This window comes from Cryptotermes secundus, unplaced genomic scaffold, assembly GCF_002891405.2.
Source record: "Cryptotermes secundus unplaced genomic scaffold, Csec_1.0 scaffold588, whole genome shotgun sequence".
Lineage (NCBI taxonomy): Eukaryota > Metazoa > Arthropoda > Insecta > Blattodea > Kalotermitidae > Cryptotermes > Cryptotermes secundus.
In genome coordinates, this window is record NW_019737990.1 from 263,021 (window position 1) to 282,447 (window position 19,427).

Sequence of the window (19,427 nt, forward strand, 5' to 3'; positions counted from 1 at the left end):
TAATTTATCTCCGTTGACTGAAACCATCAAATATTGTCATAATATTATCAAAATTACAACTTCCTAATATTTCATTAAGATTGGTAATTTCATCAAATATTAAAGTTTAATTTTTAATGTTAATTGTTTTAATATGAAATCGTGTGTTTTAGGGCTGGTCTGTAATGAATGCTGCTCTTAGGAGCGTAAACGAAAATGCTGTACAATCCTAAGACAATTTTAAATGGATCTAACTTTGCAGCATTACACGGGACTGGTGAGTTTCTTGACGTTGTCCGTATAGATATAGAGAGAGTTTAGAAGTCAGTACCTGAACGCAGCATATGGCCCAGGAAAGCCACGACCTACTGGCAACCCCTCCCCTTGAATTTGGAAAGAAGAAAAAATAAGTAAAATATTAGATCGAAATGTACCGGATGTTAATCTTGATTTAATTAATGTCGGCGTGTATTATCATAGGTTACTTCCTGTAATTGACCATCAAATTTTGTCACAAGTGTTTGTAAATCTCTGTGATAAGTGTGGATGATGAATTATAAGGAATAATCCAATAATTAAAATAAAATTTATCCCTGGGCTTGATTAGTTACACACAACGCCATGAAGACGTATGGGGAAGTGGATGTATAGCTCCACTATTCTTAACCTAGGCGCTACATGGGGTTTAGTGGTCAGCTTCACGTCCCTGTCGCTTTAACCCCAGGGAAACAGACGCGGTACCCGTTATTGGCAGGCTGGGTGGGCCTCAGGGTCGGTCTTGACGAATGGGTGAAAGAAAAATCCTTTGCCCATTCCGGAAATCGAATAACGACTCTTCGGTCGTCCAACCTGTAGCCTTCCTGTATATATACCAGTCTAGCTGATGCCAATATTAATAAGAAAGGGGAAAAAAAACGTAAAGATAGCCCTGTACATAATTAATTAAGCATCAGTCCATGAAGACGGATTGGTGCGTGGCGGTATAGCTCCACATTTCTTGCCCTCGGCACTAGATGGAGGTTAGTGGTTAGCTTCACGTCTCGGCCGCTTTATTCGCAGGAGAGGAGTCCCCGACTGTCCACTGGATTGGAAGTTGGGTGGTCTCAAAAGCTGGTCTGGACGGTGTGGAGAAGAGAAAAATATCTTGCCACTGCCTGGAATCGAACCCCGGCCGCCCTGATCGTAGCTTGTCACTATTCCGACAACTATCTCGGCTAAAAAATTAAAACTATTTTTTAAAATATTCTTTATCCTGAATAATCCAGAGCGATTTGTAAATATTTTAAACAGTTTATAAGTTTGTAAGAATATTTTCTGTCCCCCCCCCAAAGAAGAAACTCTTTCGGCGCCCAGGACATGTCAAACGCTATTACATCGTAGGAAGCGACATTAAGTTTTGTATGGAAGTAAGGTGTCCATTCTTGTATCTTTGAAACCACTGTACATATCTGGTGGAACACATCTAGTATCGTTTTGTATTCATTGAAACGAGATTTCAATGTTCGTGGGAGCACATAACCACAGTGGGCTGAGGTAGTAAGCGGACACAGCAGCTGCACACTTACGGTTGCGGAGAGCTGCACGTATATATAGTGTCACGTTACAATATATATTTGTGTATATATGAGTCACAACATTTTCACTACGCACTTACGTTAGCACTTAAATCAGCAATGTGCTAAAGTGTTTCTATTTGTATCACTAAAAACTTGCGGTCTACAAATGTAGCATGATAAATAACTATTATTGCCTATCTACACACGCCTACAGTGTCTACATTAAGTGCTTTACTACTGGCATTTATTTACATTGATTGTTTTTAGCACGGTTTTAACAAGTCAGGGCACTGATGGAATTTCTAAATAGGATTCAGTATCGGCAGTTTAATTAATATACTTGTTTGTTCTGAAATGTTCTGTAAGAAATATTAATATTTATGATTAGATGCTGGTTCCTCACCGATCTTGGCTCAATCCCGTGACTTCATATGGAATTCAGATGGATGAAGTGATGCTAGAGCAGACTTTACTCCAAATTTCCTCTGATAAACATCATTTTTCCATATTCGCCTGTTAGCGCCCCCTGAGGTGTGCTATAGCCCTGACCAGGCAGCACATTTTCACATCCTCGGTCTTGAAGTTTGGGGGCTTTATGTCTGATGGGCACTTGACTGGTCACAGAGTAAGGAATTCGGTTTATTTTAAGAACTTGTGTTCATTTGGGATGTTACATTTTGTAGTTTGGTAGTTATGTACCAATGTTTCGTAGGAAAATACTGCCTCCATCTTTAGAAGCTAATATGGGAAATTTTAAGTTTATGTAGAAAAGTGGGGAAACATAACTGGCAATGGAATATAATAGTGACCAATCAGAACACATGTAAATGGCGTATACTTAAAAAAATGTTAGTATCTCTCTATCAAAATAGACGGAGCCACCTCCCCACCACGAGAACCTCAAATTCCTTTAGTGCTTATGAACAGTGCTGTGCTTTTGTTTAAGTTGAAAGAAAGTTAGGGAGTTGAAGTATTGATTATTTCAGTGCTTTTGTTTGGGATGTACCAAACGTATTGAAACAAGTAGTTCGAAATTATCTGAACTGTTACCGCTGGTATGATTTCATTTACCCATCCAAGGGCAGTCTCAAAATATATATGTCATTCAGTAAGAAAGCGACATTTACAAATCCTGCGAGAGTACAAGTATATCCCAATAGATTTAGAGCTGGGAGTACACGTGATGTCTTCACGAATTTTGTTCTGTAGTTTGTAAGGTGTGTAGTCCGGTGCAAATTCACCGACATTTCGGAGGAACCTCCGTCTTTAGGGTCAAAGAATTAATCAGCAAGCAGAGCGGCTGGTCACGGAATTGACGAATGGCCAGTCATGCAGCTCTACTTGTCTCAATTAAACCCCCGAAGGTGGAGTCAGCATTTTCTTCAGAAACTCTGCTTAACTTCAACCTATTTAAATGCCTTCACATGCGAGAAGTCAGCACTGTGAGAACCACCGATAAGAAACACAAGATATTTTGTTCTCATGCATTCCGAGAAGCGATGGATACAATACAGAAGCATTCAGAGAGATTTTACTGTTGTACCCTGACTTATAGTAATAATAACAATAATAATCATTCAAATATTCTCAGCTAAGTAAACATATTTAAGTACTTATATTAATTAACATGTATATAAATATTATATTTTGAACTATATTTCATATATAACCCTGTGGTTATTTACGAAGCACATAAAATTAGCATTTAGACTTATAAACTTGTCAGATATAAGCATAGTTTTTTCGGGCAGTGATTATATACAAAAAGATATAATAGAAAATAGAATCGGTTAAGCTTAGAAATGTTGACCCTTGTGCGTCGCCTTTCTTGTGAGGCACACGACCACTCTTGTGTGTTGTGGCGCGACTCGATAACAAACATTCGGGCTGTTGTGGGCGGTAAACGTTGGTGTCTTTACGGCATCATAAAAGTACATTTACTATATATAATATATATGGATAGGCCTATATGTATACATAGATAATACTCTGCAATTCCCAGCACGGAAAATATAGTTTCTAATAACTTTTAATTTGAAATACTAACAGATACCTAACTGTATTATAAAGTTATTTTACCATAACACCACTTATAAACATTATAGATGATTCTGGTTATACGCGGTTTTGTTATCCGCTTTTTTATTTTAACGACATGATTATCAGTATCCTTCCAAGAGCCACAACCGAAGCTGCCGCGCATGTCTGAGTTGTGCACACAGTTTCCCAGACTCGCCCCTCCATTTTGAGTTACTCATTCAGTATGCTTCCCGTTTCATGCGTTTTCGATATGCGCGGTAGTTTATAGGTGTGCAGCCCGCGTATAAAGAGTCACCTGTATAGGCTGCATCAAGTTTATGTACTATATACATCACATCCTATATATACCAGCAACTTATTATGCCCTTGGTTGCATTTAAATTACTTAATATGCAATCAACATAAGCACTATTTAAGGCTGGAATTTCCTGTTTTAATCCTTACACTGCAAGCAGAAATTTTGCTTTGTCCAAGTCTCTCTACTTTCATTGTTAAATTAAAATAGGTGTAAGAATGACATAGGAGCTTCAAAATTAAGGAAAAATTTCCATACCAAGTGATTCTTGACAACGCAGTTTAAATAGAAGTGCAACAAGTGTCACGAAGTGACACATGCAACAAATTTTTTGAAAGGTAAAGATAAAGTTGCCCCTGTGCTTAACTAATTGAGCACTACGCCATGAAGACGTATAGGGGAGTGGATGTGTAGAGCTATATTTTCTTAACATCGACACTATTTGGGGGGGGGTGAGTGGTCAGCTTCACACTCCGGCTGCTTTACCTCTGGGGAAAGAGCCCCCGGTACCCCTTAGATAGGAGGCTGTGTGGACCCCAGAGTCGGTCTGGACGACGTGGAGAGGAGAAAATTCTTGACGTTATTGAGACTCGAACTCCAACCCTTCGGTCGTCCAGACCGTAGCCAGTCGCTATACCGACTACGCTATCCCGGGCCTTAACAAAGTTTGTAAAATTCTAAAAGTTCCGGCGCTTGGAACATGTAGGATTAGCAAGTGTTATGTTGACTTCATATAAGTTATTAAAATGTACAGGTCACGTGTTCACATACAGACACTCAATTTATAATCACTGGAAATTTCTCAGTGTTACATTTAACGTAATATGTATACAATTCCCGTTTACTCCGCTGTTAATATAAGATACAGAATTATCCTGAATATACGTGCGTGATGATAACTATTACATTTTTCTTTTAACTGCGATTATGAAACATTTATACACTTTGTCCACTACAAGAAAGAGACATTTAGCTTGGTACGATAGCTGGCACACACTGCGGAGTACGTTGCTGCAGATGTCCCACATGAAGTAGCGCTTCTGAACCTATGCCTGTACCCCACGCTTTTCATTCTTCCCAGATGTAATCATTTATGAACCTGATAAGCTGCAGAGATTTCCTTTCCTGTCTTCTGGGATGTGACACCGTCTAGCCTCGTGTAAGTATACCGACGTCCCGGAGGAACATACTGCTTCCATCTTTAGGGACAAGAAATATACAGAACAAGCAATAAACTTCGGGCTGCCTGCTGTCCAATTTCTTATCTTTCGACATTTAGAACGAGGTGGGGGTAGTATTCTCCAGCCAAATATCGGTGAACTTCTACCAGACTACACGGCGATCAATCCCAGAAGACAATATTCTTCATAGTCACCCGATGAGAAAGCATGAAATCTGACAAAATGTTATTTACTCAGTGCACAGGAAAAGTTATTTAGAATTTTCCTGGCCCTTTCGACTTCACCCTGAAAATGATTGGAATATGTCGGGCTTCAAGTATGCCCTAGGGCGTACATGTTCAGGTACACGTTCAGAACCGCTACATAAGACTTATGTTTCCATTAGGAAACTGCTTTCTGCAGTTAATACTGTAGGATGTACAGTCCACAATGTCAAATTCTCATTATTCTTTACAATTTAATAATAAAAATAATAATATAATAATAATCAGGCCACTTAATTGCTAACTAAGCTATACAGCAAACATTTTCAGTTATATATTTTATGTATATAAAATGAGAATTGTTCAAATGAAACTCGTTTGAGTGTTCTTGCTCCTTAAGAAAGAGCTTAGGGCCGCAAATTCGTCCTTTGCGTAGGTAACCCATCGGATGGTGCATAAATGCCTGTCTTAACGAACATTGGGGCTATTTTTAATTATCTCTACTCCTTCGCCCAGAACAATCTCCGTATGGGTTTTATTTGAATAGCCCTCAATTGTAATGTAAGACTCATGTTACTGAAAGACAAGACAACACATATATTGTTTTCACTTTGGCTACAATAACTAGATCAACTTTGTTTACAGTAAGACTGGACATTGTTTCTAAGGTACAACTCTGTGTTTTAGTACACAATATATGTAGTACAAATTTCATTGTTTTGGAAACACAGCAATAATCGAAGCTGAATTGAAATGTGCGACAATATTGTTGCTGAATTCTGAGAAGTATCGGTGACAGAAAATTTGTGTTTCGTTAACTACTATATTGAAGAAACTTATATTTGCAAAATTGTCATTAATTAATTCCAAACGGTTCAGATGATGGTATATAACATTCGGGATTGCTGAGTCTTTTGGCTTTGTCCATCGTCCGGTATTCTGAACAACACACGTTTCCAGAAAATGGACCTGTTTCCGTCCTTACATGTACTTAGCTGGGTCCGTTAGAAAGAGCTATGTCCGCTAGAAATAAACTAACTTCAATCACTGTACAACCTACGTCAGTATAGCTACATTTAGAGATGTGACTACAGATGTAGTCTTACTGGCTTAGGTTGTACAGTGATTGAAATCAGCCGGTCCAACAGAGTAGATGTCTTCCAACCTGTCTGTCACCTGAAGAAGGAAGCAGATCCAGTTCCCGAAACGTTGTGTTCTGTAGAATACATAGCTCAGTTTCACGAAATTATTTATACGAATTTTCCAGTAACATAGCTTTTCTGAACGACTTTCGGACGACGTAATCCTGGCATCAGACGCCGTGTAGTCTGGTGGATATTTTTCTGACATTTTAGAGCAACGTGTTCCAACTTCAGGGTCGAAGAGTAATTCAAGAAACCAGAAAGCTATTTGCTGCCCCTACTTTGCTGGTTGTCCATTAGGCTTACACTTCGATCCTGAAGATGGAGGTAGAACGTTCCTCAGAAACATCGGTGAACTATCAGACAACACGTTATCACATCTATCCATAATCACCGCTCTGAGAACCTAAAGTTCAAAGTACGCCTTAGTCTCTGGGTGAAACTTCTTGCGTGACATCTTCAATAGCAAGTTAATCTTTAGCAAAAGCAAAGTGTTGTGGTGCAACATAGAATAGACGAGATACAGATATATTTTGGCTTTAAAACAACTTTATTTATTCACAGAACTTTTTCTTAGGCCTTTCGACCCTCATTTGGCTTGAATATTATCTAGCAACTTAGTCAACTTCTAATGTATTGCTGTGTATATACAAAAAGCACGTTTTAGTGTAATATTCAGTTAGTCAGTGAGCCTGGCCACTTTAGAAAATCCACTACTCGAATTGGGGCTTGGATCCTGCTACTGACGTTTAGGTAACAAACGTCTGCGGACCAAATATGAAATTGTATAAGATTTAAGGTTTTCACTGCGGTGACTGTTAACACAATACCTACACGGCGCCACATCCCAGAAGACTACTTTCTTCAAATATGAAATTGTGCTGAAATTGTTAAAATGCACCCTAAAGAAAGAGGATTGTAGGGTGTTGGCTCAAGATAGGGGCTGATGGCGGAATACGGCCACGAAACTTCATGTTGCATAAAATCATGGGAATTTCTTGACTAGGTGAGCATCTGCCTTCTCAAAAAAAAAAAATCCTGCTTCATGAAGTATGTTTGTTAGTTAAGTAAGATCTAAAAGTTTGTGATGATGATACATTAATACAAATATTATATTTCTGGACATTATTCGCCGCCCTGTTTTTGTTTAAAACACCGCCATGTTCATATTACATCATTAATTAAAAACATAATGTCCTGAAACATAATATCTATATTGTTATTTAAGGTTTTTAATCTGGTAAGCGATTATCAAACTTTTCGAAGGAAGGTGCCATGTCTACATCTCATCTTGTACCCCAAAGACGGACGCGGTATGTACCCCTGGACTTTTCTAGTCACCCACGAAAATATAGGTGTTACAGTGTAATTATAATATGAAGCTTCACAGTTTTGAAAATCTCTTTAATTTCGGAAGCCCAACCAGTGGAATCAACCGAATTTTAACGTAGTGCACAAATAAAAACATGGAACATTTAAAACCTAATATAACTGCTGGAAAAAACTGAACCAAAATGGAAAATCTGAGATATTGGGAGCAGCGATTGGTGAAGTGTTCCTTGTGCTGTAACCGCGTTAAGATATAAACACACTCAGGCAAGCTCACTGTACATACTGATTGTTACCTTTGCGTCATGATACTTGGTGTTTTGTCCCATATGGGCTCTGTATCCAATTCACGATATCATACGAGCCACTCAGTGCCTCCCCACCTGCTGAGAACGTCCAGCTTTATCTCTGGCTCCCCGCTGCTAGGAGCAAGTCAAACATGGGTCCCCGTGCCGTATGTGGAGTTCACGTTCAGCCGGCTTTCCTCTGACAGATCCTCCGGTTTGATTATTTTCGTCACACGCTGAAAGCAAGTTCACACCCTTAGTTTTAGTCTCTTGGACTGGGGTGAGTCCACTTGATACGTCGGCCAATAATTGGCCCCGGATGATAGATGATGATGAATATGGAGCTGTCAGTACAATGAGAGTTGGCAAGGGAAACCGAAGTACTCGGAGAAAACCTGCCCCAGTGCCACTTTATCCACCACATGACCAGACCCGGGCTCGAACCCGGGCCGCTGCGTTGGGAAGTCTGCGACTAACTGCCTCAGTTATGGCCCTGTCCTTAGTTCACACCTTCAGTAAATGAGGGCAGCACCTATCCTATCCGATAGCCACATTTAGTTACGTTTAGTTGGCAACAGTTTCTGTGTTGTACGTGAATCTTACTTTATGCGCCACTGCAGTAATAATGGACCTCTGCCTGCTAAATTGGTTCTGATCCTCGCCAGCAGAGTGATTCTTGGTTCCGATTCCCGTGGGACTCATAACCATATTTTACTCTGTGGCTGTTGACCTCGGGTTCCAGTTTTAGTGAAACTCAAAGGTTCATTACCGTGCTCACAAAAGCCCACCACTTGTCCTCCTCCTGAACCAAATATTCCCCCAATCAATATCTTCCTATCCTATTTCCTTACGATTACTTTTAATATTCTCCGATCTACGTCAAGTTTTTCCAAGTGGTGCTCTTCCTTTCAGGTTCCCCTACCGAAATTTTGCATGCACTTCTTATCTTTCCCATGCATGCTACATGCCTTGCCCGTTTTGTCGACCATGTATGATCATCCTAATAACGTCTGATGAAGAGCACAAGTTATTATTATTATTATTATTATTATTATTATTATTATTATTATTTATATAGATTGTCGCGTGTTTCCTAGGCAACGCGACAAGAAATTTTGTGTGGGTTTCGGATTTGGACGAATATTTATTGGACGATCATTCTTTACACTCACAAATACAATTATTCGCACTTGTAACGTCTTCGGACGTTTCCTCCTCAATGTTATACACTCTCGCACCGCTAATCTCGGTGAAATGTCTTCTGCTCGGAGCTCAGCTCTCATTAGCTCTCGTCGGATACGAACTGTTATATCCTGCACTCGGACTAAGGAACGCCTTGTCGAATCTCCTGTTGCCGCGGGAATACGTGTCTGCCTCAGACAATTAGTTTGTAACGGTTGAAACCACACTGTTAGACTTTCATCTCCAGGGCAATGATTTCCTAAGCATGGCCGCCTAGGAATTGATAGCCGTTGACTAGTGATGGACGTCTTATAGTCTACCCATTCGGTAGTGTAAGGAGCCTACGGGCTGTACTACTGAGGAATCAGAGTTCGATTGCCGGCAGACAAGATACTTTTCTTCTTTCTCGGGGTCCACATTAGCTGCGAGGCTCATCCAGCCTTCTATCCTATGGGTACCGGGTCTTATTCCCTGGGGAAACCAGACGGGGCGTGGAGTTGACTAATTAGCGACTACCTGGTGCCAAGGTCCAGAATGTGTGGTACTATGCCTTGAAAGTGTGTGCTCTAGTGAAGTGTAAATTGTGTGAATTAACGAAACGGTTTTAATTATTTGAAGGCATGGATCTGTAAGAGTTCAAAAAATACAATTACCAATCCAAACCCCGTCTAGGGCACTCTACACAGTATCCTTATGATATGGTGAGAGGGCAACTTTATCTTTTCACAATTTCTGATGCTTTGTAAAAGAAACATCTGATAACCTTCCAGCGCTCGATTCTACTTATATTTTACCAGCTGCCTTAACAACTATCAAATTCGCCATTTTGATTACAGAATTTATTTATGAATTTCATATGATTGCATGAGGAGGGCATTGCTCCAGTGAGCTGGATTCAAACTTGTTGGTCTCTGCGTTAATATTATCCCGTAAGACTCACTCGGTTTCTAAACCTTATAGCGTCGAATGGTAGGGTGAATGCTGAATACTGAATAGGAAAAGATTTCGAAGAAAACGGTTGTATCATAATCAGGCTACTTTCATGGCATTCGCCTAGATCTACTGAGGAAAACTCCAGGAATAAACTAAGTGAATCGGGGCGCCAGCTGAGAATCGAACGGAGCACCTCTGGAATACAGATCTAGAGCGGTGCCGCTATGCTAACCTGTTCGGTGCTCTGTACGAAGTGCCTTTCATATTATTGGCATCTGAGCTGTAAGGAGGCGTGGGTAGTGAACTAAAACGTAGACTGTGCACTCCGGATTGTAGGACTTTGAGATTATTAAAATTCACCAGCAATGCGCCTGCCTACAACCACTGGCCAAGAGACCGACTTGGCCATTAGCCTATAGTTACAAGGGCTAAAACTTGTTACTCATACACAGTTTTAATCATGATGTTCCGCGACATCTGTTAACAGACCCTACGATTAACATACCTATAAGCTGTCAAGTGGCGCTTCCATCGACTTTCGCCGGAACTCGTTGTAACTGACACGGAGAGAATTTTACATTACTTTATGTACATATAAATAGAGAGCGCGAGAGAGGGGGATACGTTCCTTTAACACGTGACTGCATTGAATATACCTGTATAATATTCCCCGGCGTGATAATCAGCTTGTACACTATGTAGAGGGGGATGCAGAGTAGGGAGGACGCCGTAAGGGCCCATCCTACCATGATGGTCCATGCAGGATACGTGTACTCTCCTTGCAGCATCTCCTCGTAGCCGAGCAGCGAAAAAATGAAGATGACCTGAAAGAATGGAAAAGCGTCTACTCGTTTGTAACAAAAACATCAAGAGTTAATAAGGATAGTGTCATTCAGGTACACAGAAGGAAAATATTCCCAGAACAAGTTCCTTAGGGTGACTGGCCGTAGCAATGGCTCACCAAGAGGAAGACTGGACTGATGTAGTTCCAGCATACACGCCAGAAAATGCCTGGTCTGTGACCAATCATCTTCTCCACGTCATGCGAGAAGCGGTCCACGCCGTAGAACCAACAGACGCCGGCTGCCTCCACGAAGACCACGAACAGGATGGAGATGCCTGGGCCATAGACGTTCAGCAAGTTCACCAGGTACACCCCGCCCTGAAAATGTTACCCAGCAGATGTAATGGTGGGTCTCTCAGGATAGGAACTAATACCATCAAACCTGTACTCGAGGGTGTCTTGCCGTCGGTTAGTGGCGTGATCGCCAGAAAATTGCTACATTCAGTTTTCCGTGTTCTGGTAAATTCAAACCTACTTACAAGGAACTTTTCTTCGTAAGGTTGCCCGAATATGTTGTCACGTGATTAAGTTTGTGTTGGTAATTGGATCTGTTGAACACCTACACAACTCGTTTCTACACATCACGAATCATTATAGGACACACTAGGTCTTCTCAGTCTGTTACAGTCTTCACTAGCCGTTAGTTGGTAGCGGCTTCCAACGAAGAACGCTCTTTTTCCTCTGGGTTTCCGAACTGTCTCCGGCGTCAGGTGCGAGTTTCTCATAGCAACAGCTCATAAAGACTGAACCCCAGCGATTATCTAATTAACTCACTAACTCACCAACCAACAAACCAACCAACCAACTAACCAGCCAACTCGGTCGGTCGGTTAAATTGCTACTGGTCTTCGCCAGCACAGCCATTCCTGGCTTTAGTCTCCTCGAGATCATGACCAAGATTTCTATTCCCTCCAAGACGTGTACATGTTTCAAACTGAGCCCTCCTCTTCGACGAAGAGAATGAAGGACTAAGTTAGCTCAAGCCTTAGCTACAATTTGCATGCGGGAGGTGCCCAGTTCGAATCTCGTACAGGACATCGACTATCCTAACTGAGTTTCCTATGGTTTCCTCAGTCTCGTCGGTCAAATACTAAGATATTGCCTCAAATTTAGCCGCGCCCGCTTTCTTTCATATATTTTGAAATTTACTATTCACTACCAACAAATTATTCGAAGCTGTATAGATACCAGCAATCTCCCTGGGGATAAAGAGCGGCCAGAGCGTAAGGCTGACAACCTCACTGCCATCTGTGAGCGGAGTGTCTAGAGAAAATGTTGCAGCCTCTACGTCTCACAACCCTATGGACCTCCGTGGCCTGTTACAGGGATAGATTTATTTGCTTGCTGACGTGGTTGTAAAATGTACCAGAAATATACAGGACAAGTACAAACCTGTAGGCGGCCAAATGTCCATGCCCCGAACTGGATTTGAATCTCTGATCTCAGTGATCAGACTATCCGAAGATTGTAAGCACCAGAAGTGGCATGTTTGTGTGTTTGCATTTGTTACAACCCCTCTCGTCATTTTGAACTGAAGTGACGATTTTTCTGGAACTTGTACCTTAGAAGGAAACGCGAGGATCGCCCTGTCGTCCATCTTATTAAAAAGTTCAAATCTTGCATCCTTATGAAACTTCAGTGTACGAACATTTAGAATTATTTGCGTCACAGGACAAAATAAAAGCATGTTGGATGTGAGGGTGTCAAGGGAGTGACAATGAGGACTATGGGATTCTTGATTTTAAAACTACGTAGTTCGGAGGAGCCTGATGTTTCGGAGAACATATCGCCTCCTTTATCAGGGTCGAACACTAAACCAAATAAGAAACCACCACAAGCAGGTGGCGAGCTGAACTCAGGCCATAAAGGGGGAGAAAAGGTAAAGCTATCCCTGTAACAGGCCGTAGAGGCCCATAGGGTTGTGAGACATCGAGGTTTCCACATTTTGTAGACATTCGGCTAAGAGATGGCGCTGAGATTGTCAGCCTTACTCGACGGTCGCCCTTTACCTCCCAGGAAGATTCCTGGTACTCATTTCTGTTAGAAACTGAGTCGACCCCAGGGCCATAGTGAGGCTGGAAGAATTAGGCCATGCTCGATTAAATCACAGATTGCGTAATTCTGAACTACTATATGTATTGTGTAGTTGAGAACAAGATTACTAATATTTCAAAGGAAACACCTGACTCCATCTTCACTTCTACCCTTCTGTCTCATATGGAGCAAGCTGGTGTAGGGTAATTCTCTAGATGTGTATTTGGGAGGTGGCATGTTCGAATCTCGGACGGGATACTGGTTAACCTTATCAGTCCTTCATTTAAATACCATAGTAGCATTCTGTGTGTAAAGTAAAAGAGTAAAGCTATCCCTGTAACAGGCCGTGAAGGCCCATAGGGTTGTGAGACGTTGAGGGTCCCATATTATCTAGACAGTCGGCTCAAAGATGGCGGTAAGGTTCTCAGCCTTACGCGCCAGCCGCGCTTTACTCCCCAGGAAAATTATTTAATTAATTCCTGGTACTCATTTCTGTTAACCCCAGGGCCTAGTGTGGCTGGAAGGATTAGGTCAACTGAAAAAATCCAATGACCTCATCGGGACTTGAACCTGCGACCTTCCTTCCGGCTTGTAGCATAGCCCCTCAACCAACTACGCTACCGCGTGCCCCCAGACTTCTGAGTGTAATCCGTTGAAAGTCTACGGACGTTTCGGGGAAATTATCGCCTTCGTGTTCTTCCAAAACATCGGTTGACTTTCAATGAACTACAAGGCGTTATATCCTCAGATGATAGAAATTTTCATAACCGCCGCTGTGAGAACCTCAAATCCGACCATGTCTTTAATAGGCCACGGCCGCTTCCTTCCAAATCCTTTCTAATTCATCATTCATTCTACCATTCTACGCTGTACAATCTAGATATTGACAATGTCGTGAAATAGCTCACATAGACGAAACAGATTGCGGCGTGTTCGCCCAGAGCAAGAACTGTAGAGCCAGACAAACAGCCGTTGCTAGGTAACACCGCACGCAACAATAGAGGAACTGTCACGATACGAGATGTGACGCGCACAGCCGTTGCTATGGAGCGATTTGGTAAGCACGTTTCCGCGGAAACGAATACATGCAACGATAGAAGAGCTGTGTGGGAAGCTGAAGAACCTCTACTGTTAGAAACAATTGCCAGGATAGACTAATGAAGACTGAGAACAGAAGGGTGCGTGTAACTGCGAACTGTAACGATAGCACTGTAGTTACGTGTAGTTCTGTGTGGTGTGTAAGTCGTCAGCAAATGCATACTCGTCTGTAGTCACACCCCTAAAACGTGGCAACATATTTTACAGGCATGTTATGTCTTAACTACATAACTGCAAGGTGTCATAACCCAAGAGAACACAATATGAAAGATTACCGCAGTGATAACCTGATATCTCCTATGTACTAGTTGTTTTGTAATTTGAAGCGACAGTAATATTTCAATGTAATAACGTGCCTCAATTACGGGAAAGCCCGTACGCTCATACAGAATATAGTGAAGTAAACAACAATGAAGTCTATATATACTGTGTATGGAAAAGATAGGGAATGTCTATAGGCTAGAATGACTCCCCCTTCACCCTTCGCCTTACCCCTATAAATCCTGTGCGCATGGTTTATGAGGCAATACCTTCTCTCAGCGCTTTTCTCAATGGCTTGAAATCGATCAATGGACGTTAATGCCTCGTGCCTGGTACGTAATGAAATGCAATATAATTCTGTTAAATGTGGGTTGGTTACCCGGTTTCAATTCTAGTAAATAAAGTTAAGGTAAGATGCAGTTGTGCCGTCCCTATGCTTAATTAAGTAATCACTACGCCATGAAGACGTGTGTGGTGTGTGTAGATTCATCTGCACTATTTGGAGGTGAGTGGGCAACTTCACGCTTCGGTCGCTTTACCCCCGGGGACGTATAACCTGGTACCCTTTGAGTAGGAGGCTAGGTGAGCCTCAGAACAGTTGTGAACGCTTTCGAGAAGAGAAAAATCTTGTCCCTGCGTGGAATCGAAACATGTAAGCCTAGCCCATCACTAAATCAACTGAATTATTATTATTATTATTATTATTATTACTATTATTATTATTATTATTAAGCAGCGTCAGTATTTTGAAAATCAAAGGAGGCTTATGACGTCATCTTGCTGTCTGTGTGTCCCCCATAATTTTTTTGGTTTTCTATGCGGTCCGTGTGGTGTGACATAAAGTAGACGATTAATTCTTCCCAGAGCATATTATTGTTATTATCATTATTATCATTGTTGCATAAACATCTAAATCTGTTTTCTTTGCAAAGGCTGTGACTACCCAAAGGCGCCAGTCTCATGTTGTTCTAATGGCTCTAACTTTGAATGTTGCTGCCTTCTGTGATGTGCTGATGTGTAGTTTGGCAGATTTACCAGTTTCGGGGAATCCTACTGCTTCCATCTGCAAGGTAGTACAATAAACTTTGCAGTAAGAGTAGCCTTGGAATAGAGGACAAGGACTGGGGCACAGATATAAATTGGGATGTGAACCTGTGATACTGAGAAGAATGTGCAGGAAGTAAAGAAAGTAAAAGAGACAGAGACAAGTTATAAAATGCAACGTTAAAGTGAAATTATCTTTTCGGGGCAACAGGTTTCATTTTGCACAGTTCTCATTCGTTCTGTCATATTTCAGGCGCAATATCATAGGGCCTATTTTCTCTCACATGACATTTTCTATTACGAACATGGATGCAGCAGGTTCCTTCAAGATGTTGGTAAATGAGTACCAGACTACACGGTGTCACGTTTCAGAAGACAGTAATCTTCATTCAGACACGCTTCATTTCAGAATGTCAACAGAGCGGGCCAATATTTAAACATGTAACGACTAGGAAATTGCTCCGATGCCCGTAATTTCTAGGTTAATTAATTCCAATAACAATTTGAAATTTCCAATTAACGAAGACTCAAAATTTTTAATTTGGAACTGGTCAGAAACTAGTAGACGCAATCTTGCTTTTAATTAGAGAGAGAGACCCTCCATGGAGTATGCGCAGGCGCGTTACTCATGACTAGAATTCAGTCCATTCCTAAGAATTGCCAGATGTTAACGGATTCAGCTGTTGAAGGTAACCAAGCAATAAAAACCAAGTTTAACGGGGGACAAGTAAAAACGAGTAAGTGCGAGATGGGAGGGAGGGAAAAAACTTCCCTTCTGCTGTGTTGGTTTTGTAAACAGAGTTAACTGAACAAAAGTTTGCTTCTACGTGGACATCACCTATTTCAGTGTAGCCTACAGTCAGACCTCAGTGGCAGAGTAAATTGATTGGGTGCAACCTGATTGCTGAATCAAATTGACTCTGTTTGATCTCAGCATAACATTGGAATCCTTTTAGAGCGGTTAAAAGGAGTAAAGGCGTGTGTGGAGTGAGGCTTGCAGAACGAACCTGCCAGCACACTGACGCTCTCTCATGGAACATTCATGTACTAGTGATAAAGCAGCGAAGAAGTTCTCTAACAACAATGAGATAAAAGGATAAAGAAGAGAAGAAAGAGAGAATTATTCAATCAGAGCCATTTCTCTTTCCTCTCCCCCCTAGGCCCACTTATCTTTACAGTGGCCTAGTTTATTTGGTCTCAGTAATGGTTCCGCCATTAACATAGCCATTGTTTCGCTCTCTGGGGATTCATGATTGGGGCTGTTTCGCCGGACCAACGTTCCCATCCAACCGGAACATTATACAGAACATGGAGATTGCTCGAAATTCAACAAGCCATGGATCTAAGCTTTATTTCTTGCAAATGCGTTATCATTTTATATAAGCTTAGAAATGTTCATGTCTCATATGTTTCTTTCATATACACTCTGTGATGGCTTAGGTTTGATTTATGGTTATTTGCTATTCCTTACATAATAAAACGTTACATTTCAGCTCGTGTGTCTCAAAGAAGGAATTAAACTTTTCTTATTGTAATATTCTGGACGTTATCAGGGGGAAATCTTTCCCGGGGGAGGGGGTAAAGTGACAGGGTCTTGAAGCTGACCACTCATCTCCGTGTAATGCCAATATCAAGAAAGCTGAAGCTATACCACCACTCCCTCATATGTCTTAATGACACAGTGCTTAACTAATTAAGCACAGGGACAACTTTACATTTACCCCGACAGTATCAGTCTTATTAGGATTAAATATACAGAAGATATTTAAACAACATGTAATGTAGCCGAGCCCTTCGTCTTTAAGTAACCTCTGCTTTTGCCGCGCCATAGCTCAAGCGGTTAGTCTCTGGCTTTCCTCCGGGGCGGCCCGGGTTCGATCCCGGCTCTGATCAAGTGGGATTTGTGGTGGACAAAGTGGCGCTGGGGCGGGTTTTCTCCGAGTACTTCGGTTTCCCCTGCCAATCTTCATTTCACCAAATTCTCCATCATCATGATCACCCGGGGAAGGCTACAATAGGCCAATCAGTGGCCGCCGTGCCGAGTGGACCCAGTTGGACTCCACCCCCCAATAAGCGAATTAAAAAAAAATCTGTTTTTCAGGTTTATTGAGATTAATATTAAAGGGAATTAATTAAAAGGGGCTGGGCGCTAATAAGAGATATACTCACATAAATGCAATTAAGGACAGATAAACGAAATCTGATTTGATGGACTAGCGAGCCGGATGACGTGAAAATCTCAAGGGTGTTACAGACAAAAATACCAGCATCAGTGGTATCGCCGTTAGGGAACACTATGAGACACTTATGATGAAAATGTCAAGACGAACAATACAATTCGCTAGTAGTTACTATAGGATTCTGACGATTGTGTATAACACACTGATATATTGGGTTTTTGGACTTTATCCATCGTCCTGGTTTTTAAGATAACTAATAAAAACACGACGTTTCGGAAACTGGATCTGTTTCCGTCCTCAGGTGAAGGAAAACACCAATTCTGTTGGGTCCGTTAGAAAGAGCTAGCCTCAATCACTGGACCTAGTTATTAGTTATTAGTTTATTAGTTATCTTAAAAACCAGGACGATGGATAAAGTCCAAAAACCCAATACAATTCGCTGTTCAGTCACGCAGTGTTGGTAACCTTATACTTCCAGGTCTTGTAATTAAAATATGTTCTCATGGTTAAATTTTATCTTAATTACAATATTGAATTACGCACACCACTTTCCGCAATAATTTATTATATGTACGTTTAATCTGTAATTTTAGTGTAGAAATTTATTGACGGTAAGATACAAAGGTAAAGTTATTCCTGTAACAGGCCCTGGAGGCCCATACGGTTGTGATACGTCGAGGTTCCCACATTTTCTACGCTCTCGGCTCACAGATGGCGGTGAGGTTGTCAGCCTTAAGCGCCGGCCGTCTTTTACACCCAGGAAGAATCCTGGTACTCATTTCTGTTAGAGGTTGAGTCTTCCCCTGGGCCGTAGTGCGGCTGGAAGGTTTAAGTTAATTGAAAAAATCCAACTCATCGGGAATGGAACTCACTACCTTCGGGCTTGTAGCATAGTACCTCAGCTAACTGCGCTACTGCGTGCAGCATAAATCTGCTCTGGTCTAAGTAGTGACTCTAAGTTATCTGCTTTGAGGGCTAACATTTCGAAACCAACCCCACAAAATCGCTTTTTTCTTTGCAGAAAACGCGTAATTCTCTCAACTGGTGGCCTACTTTCAAACTGGGCAATTATGTTTAATTATCTTGATACAAATTTGAATGGCTGGCAATTACAAAGCCCTTTCCAACACATGCAAAACATTCAGCATGTGGACGTGTCGCCTTCGAACTTCCGAGTTCGAAAACTTATAGCTTTTCAAAGCTGTCAAGGAGGCGACAAACTGGCGCCATGACATCTCGAAATTTCCACGGAAACATCGCATTGTCAGCGCAAGACAAAGCAATACAACATTATAAAAGTCATAATCTGGGCACATTTAATGGTCGAATATATATATATAACATTTATAAACCGGTATAAATTAAAGTAATTATAAATAAATATCCAATAATTACTTCAATGCCGATCATAGGGTCAGCGCGGTCTAAGGCATAAACAGTCTTCGCTCGCTCGAAAACTTGGATCGTGGGTTCCAATCCCACTTAAGACATGGATATATCTGTGCATTTATTCTCTGTTTGTGTTGTTCTATGTGCAAGTAGAGGCCTTGCGGCGAGCTGATTCCCCGCCCAAGGAGTCCTACCGGCTGTGTAGACGATTAAGAAAATGAAAAAGCGGGCGAGGTTCAGCAAAGGACTGTAGAGCTATAGACAGATAGACAATTACTTCATTAAAATAATAATTTAACAATTTAAAGCGTTCCGAATGAAACGACGAGAGTAAGTGTGATAATGAGTAAATGAAATATGGTAATAATATTTGTATTGTTTGTTTACCACATATAACTCGTGTATATATATATATATGTGATCAAAATTACACACACATATATATATATA

At 41.2% G+C, this 19,427-nt stretch overlaps 1 protein-coding gene across 1 annotated transcript in view; it reads right to left on the reverse strand.

Annotated features, from left to right (window-relative positions):
- Positions 1–4,454: 4,454 nt before the first annotated feature.
- The window catches only part of LOC111870651 (sodium-dependent serotonin transporter), a 131,372-nt gene continuing 116,399 nt past the window's right edge, over positions 4,455–19,427 (reverse strand). The window contains exons 11-13 of the mRNA XM_023863119.2: positions 11,089–11,289; positions 10,784–10,951; positions 4,455–8,248 (exon numbers count right to left, since the gene is read on the reverse strand). Of these exons, the coding sequence (XP_023718887.1) occupies positions 8,159–8,248; positions 10,784–10,951; positions 11,089–11,289 (459 nt within the window). The 3' untranslated portion in view covers positions 4,455–8,158. The remainder of the gene's footprint in view (positions 8,249–10,783; positions 10,952–11,088; positions 11,290–19,427) is intronic.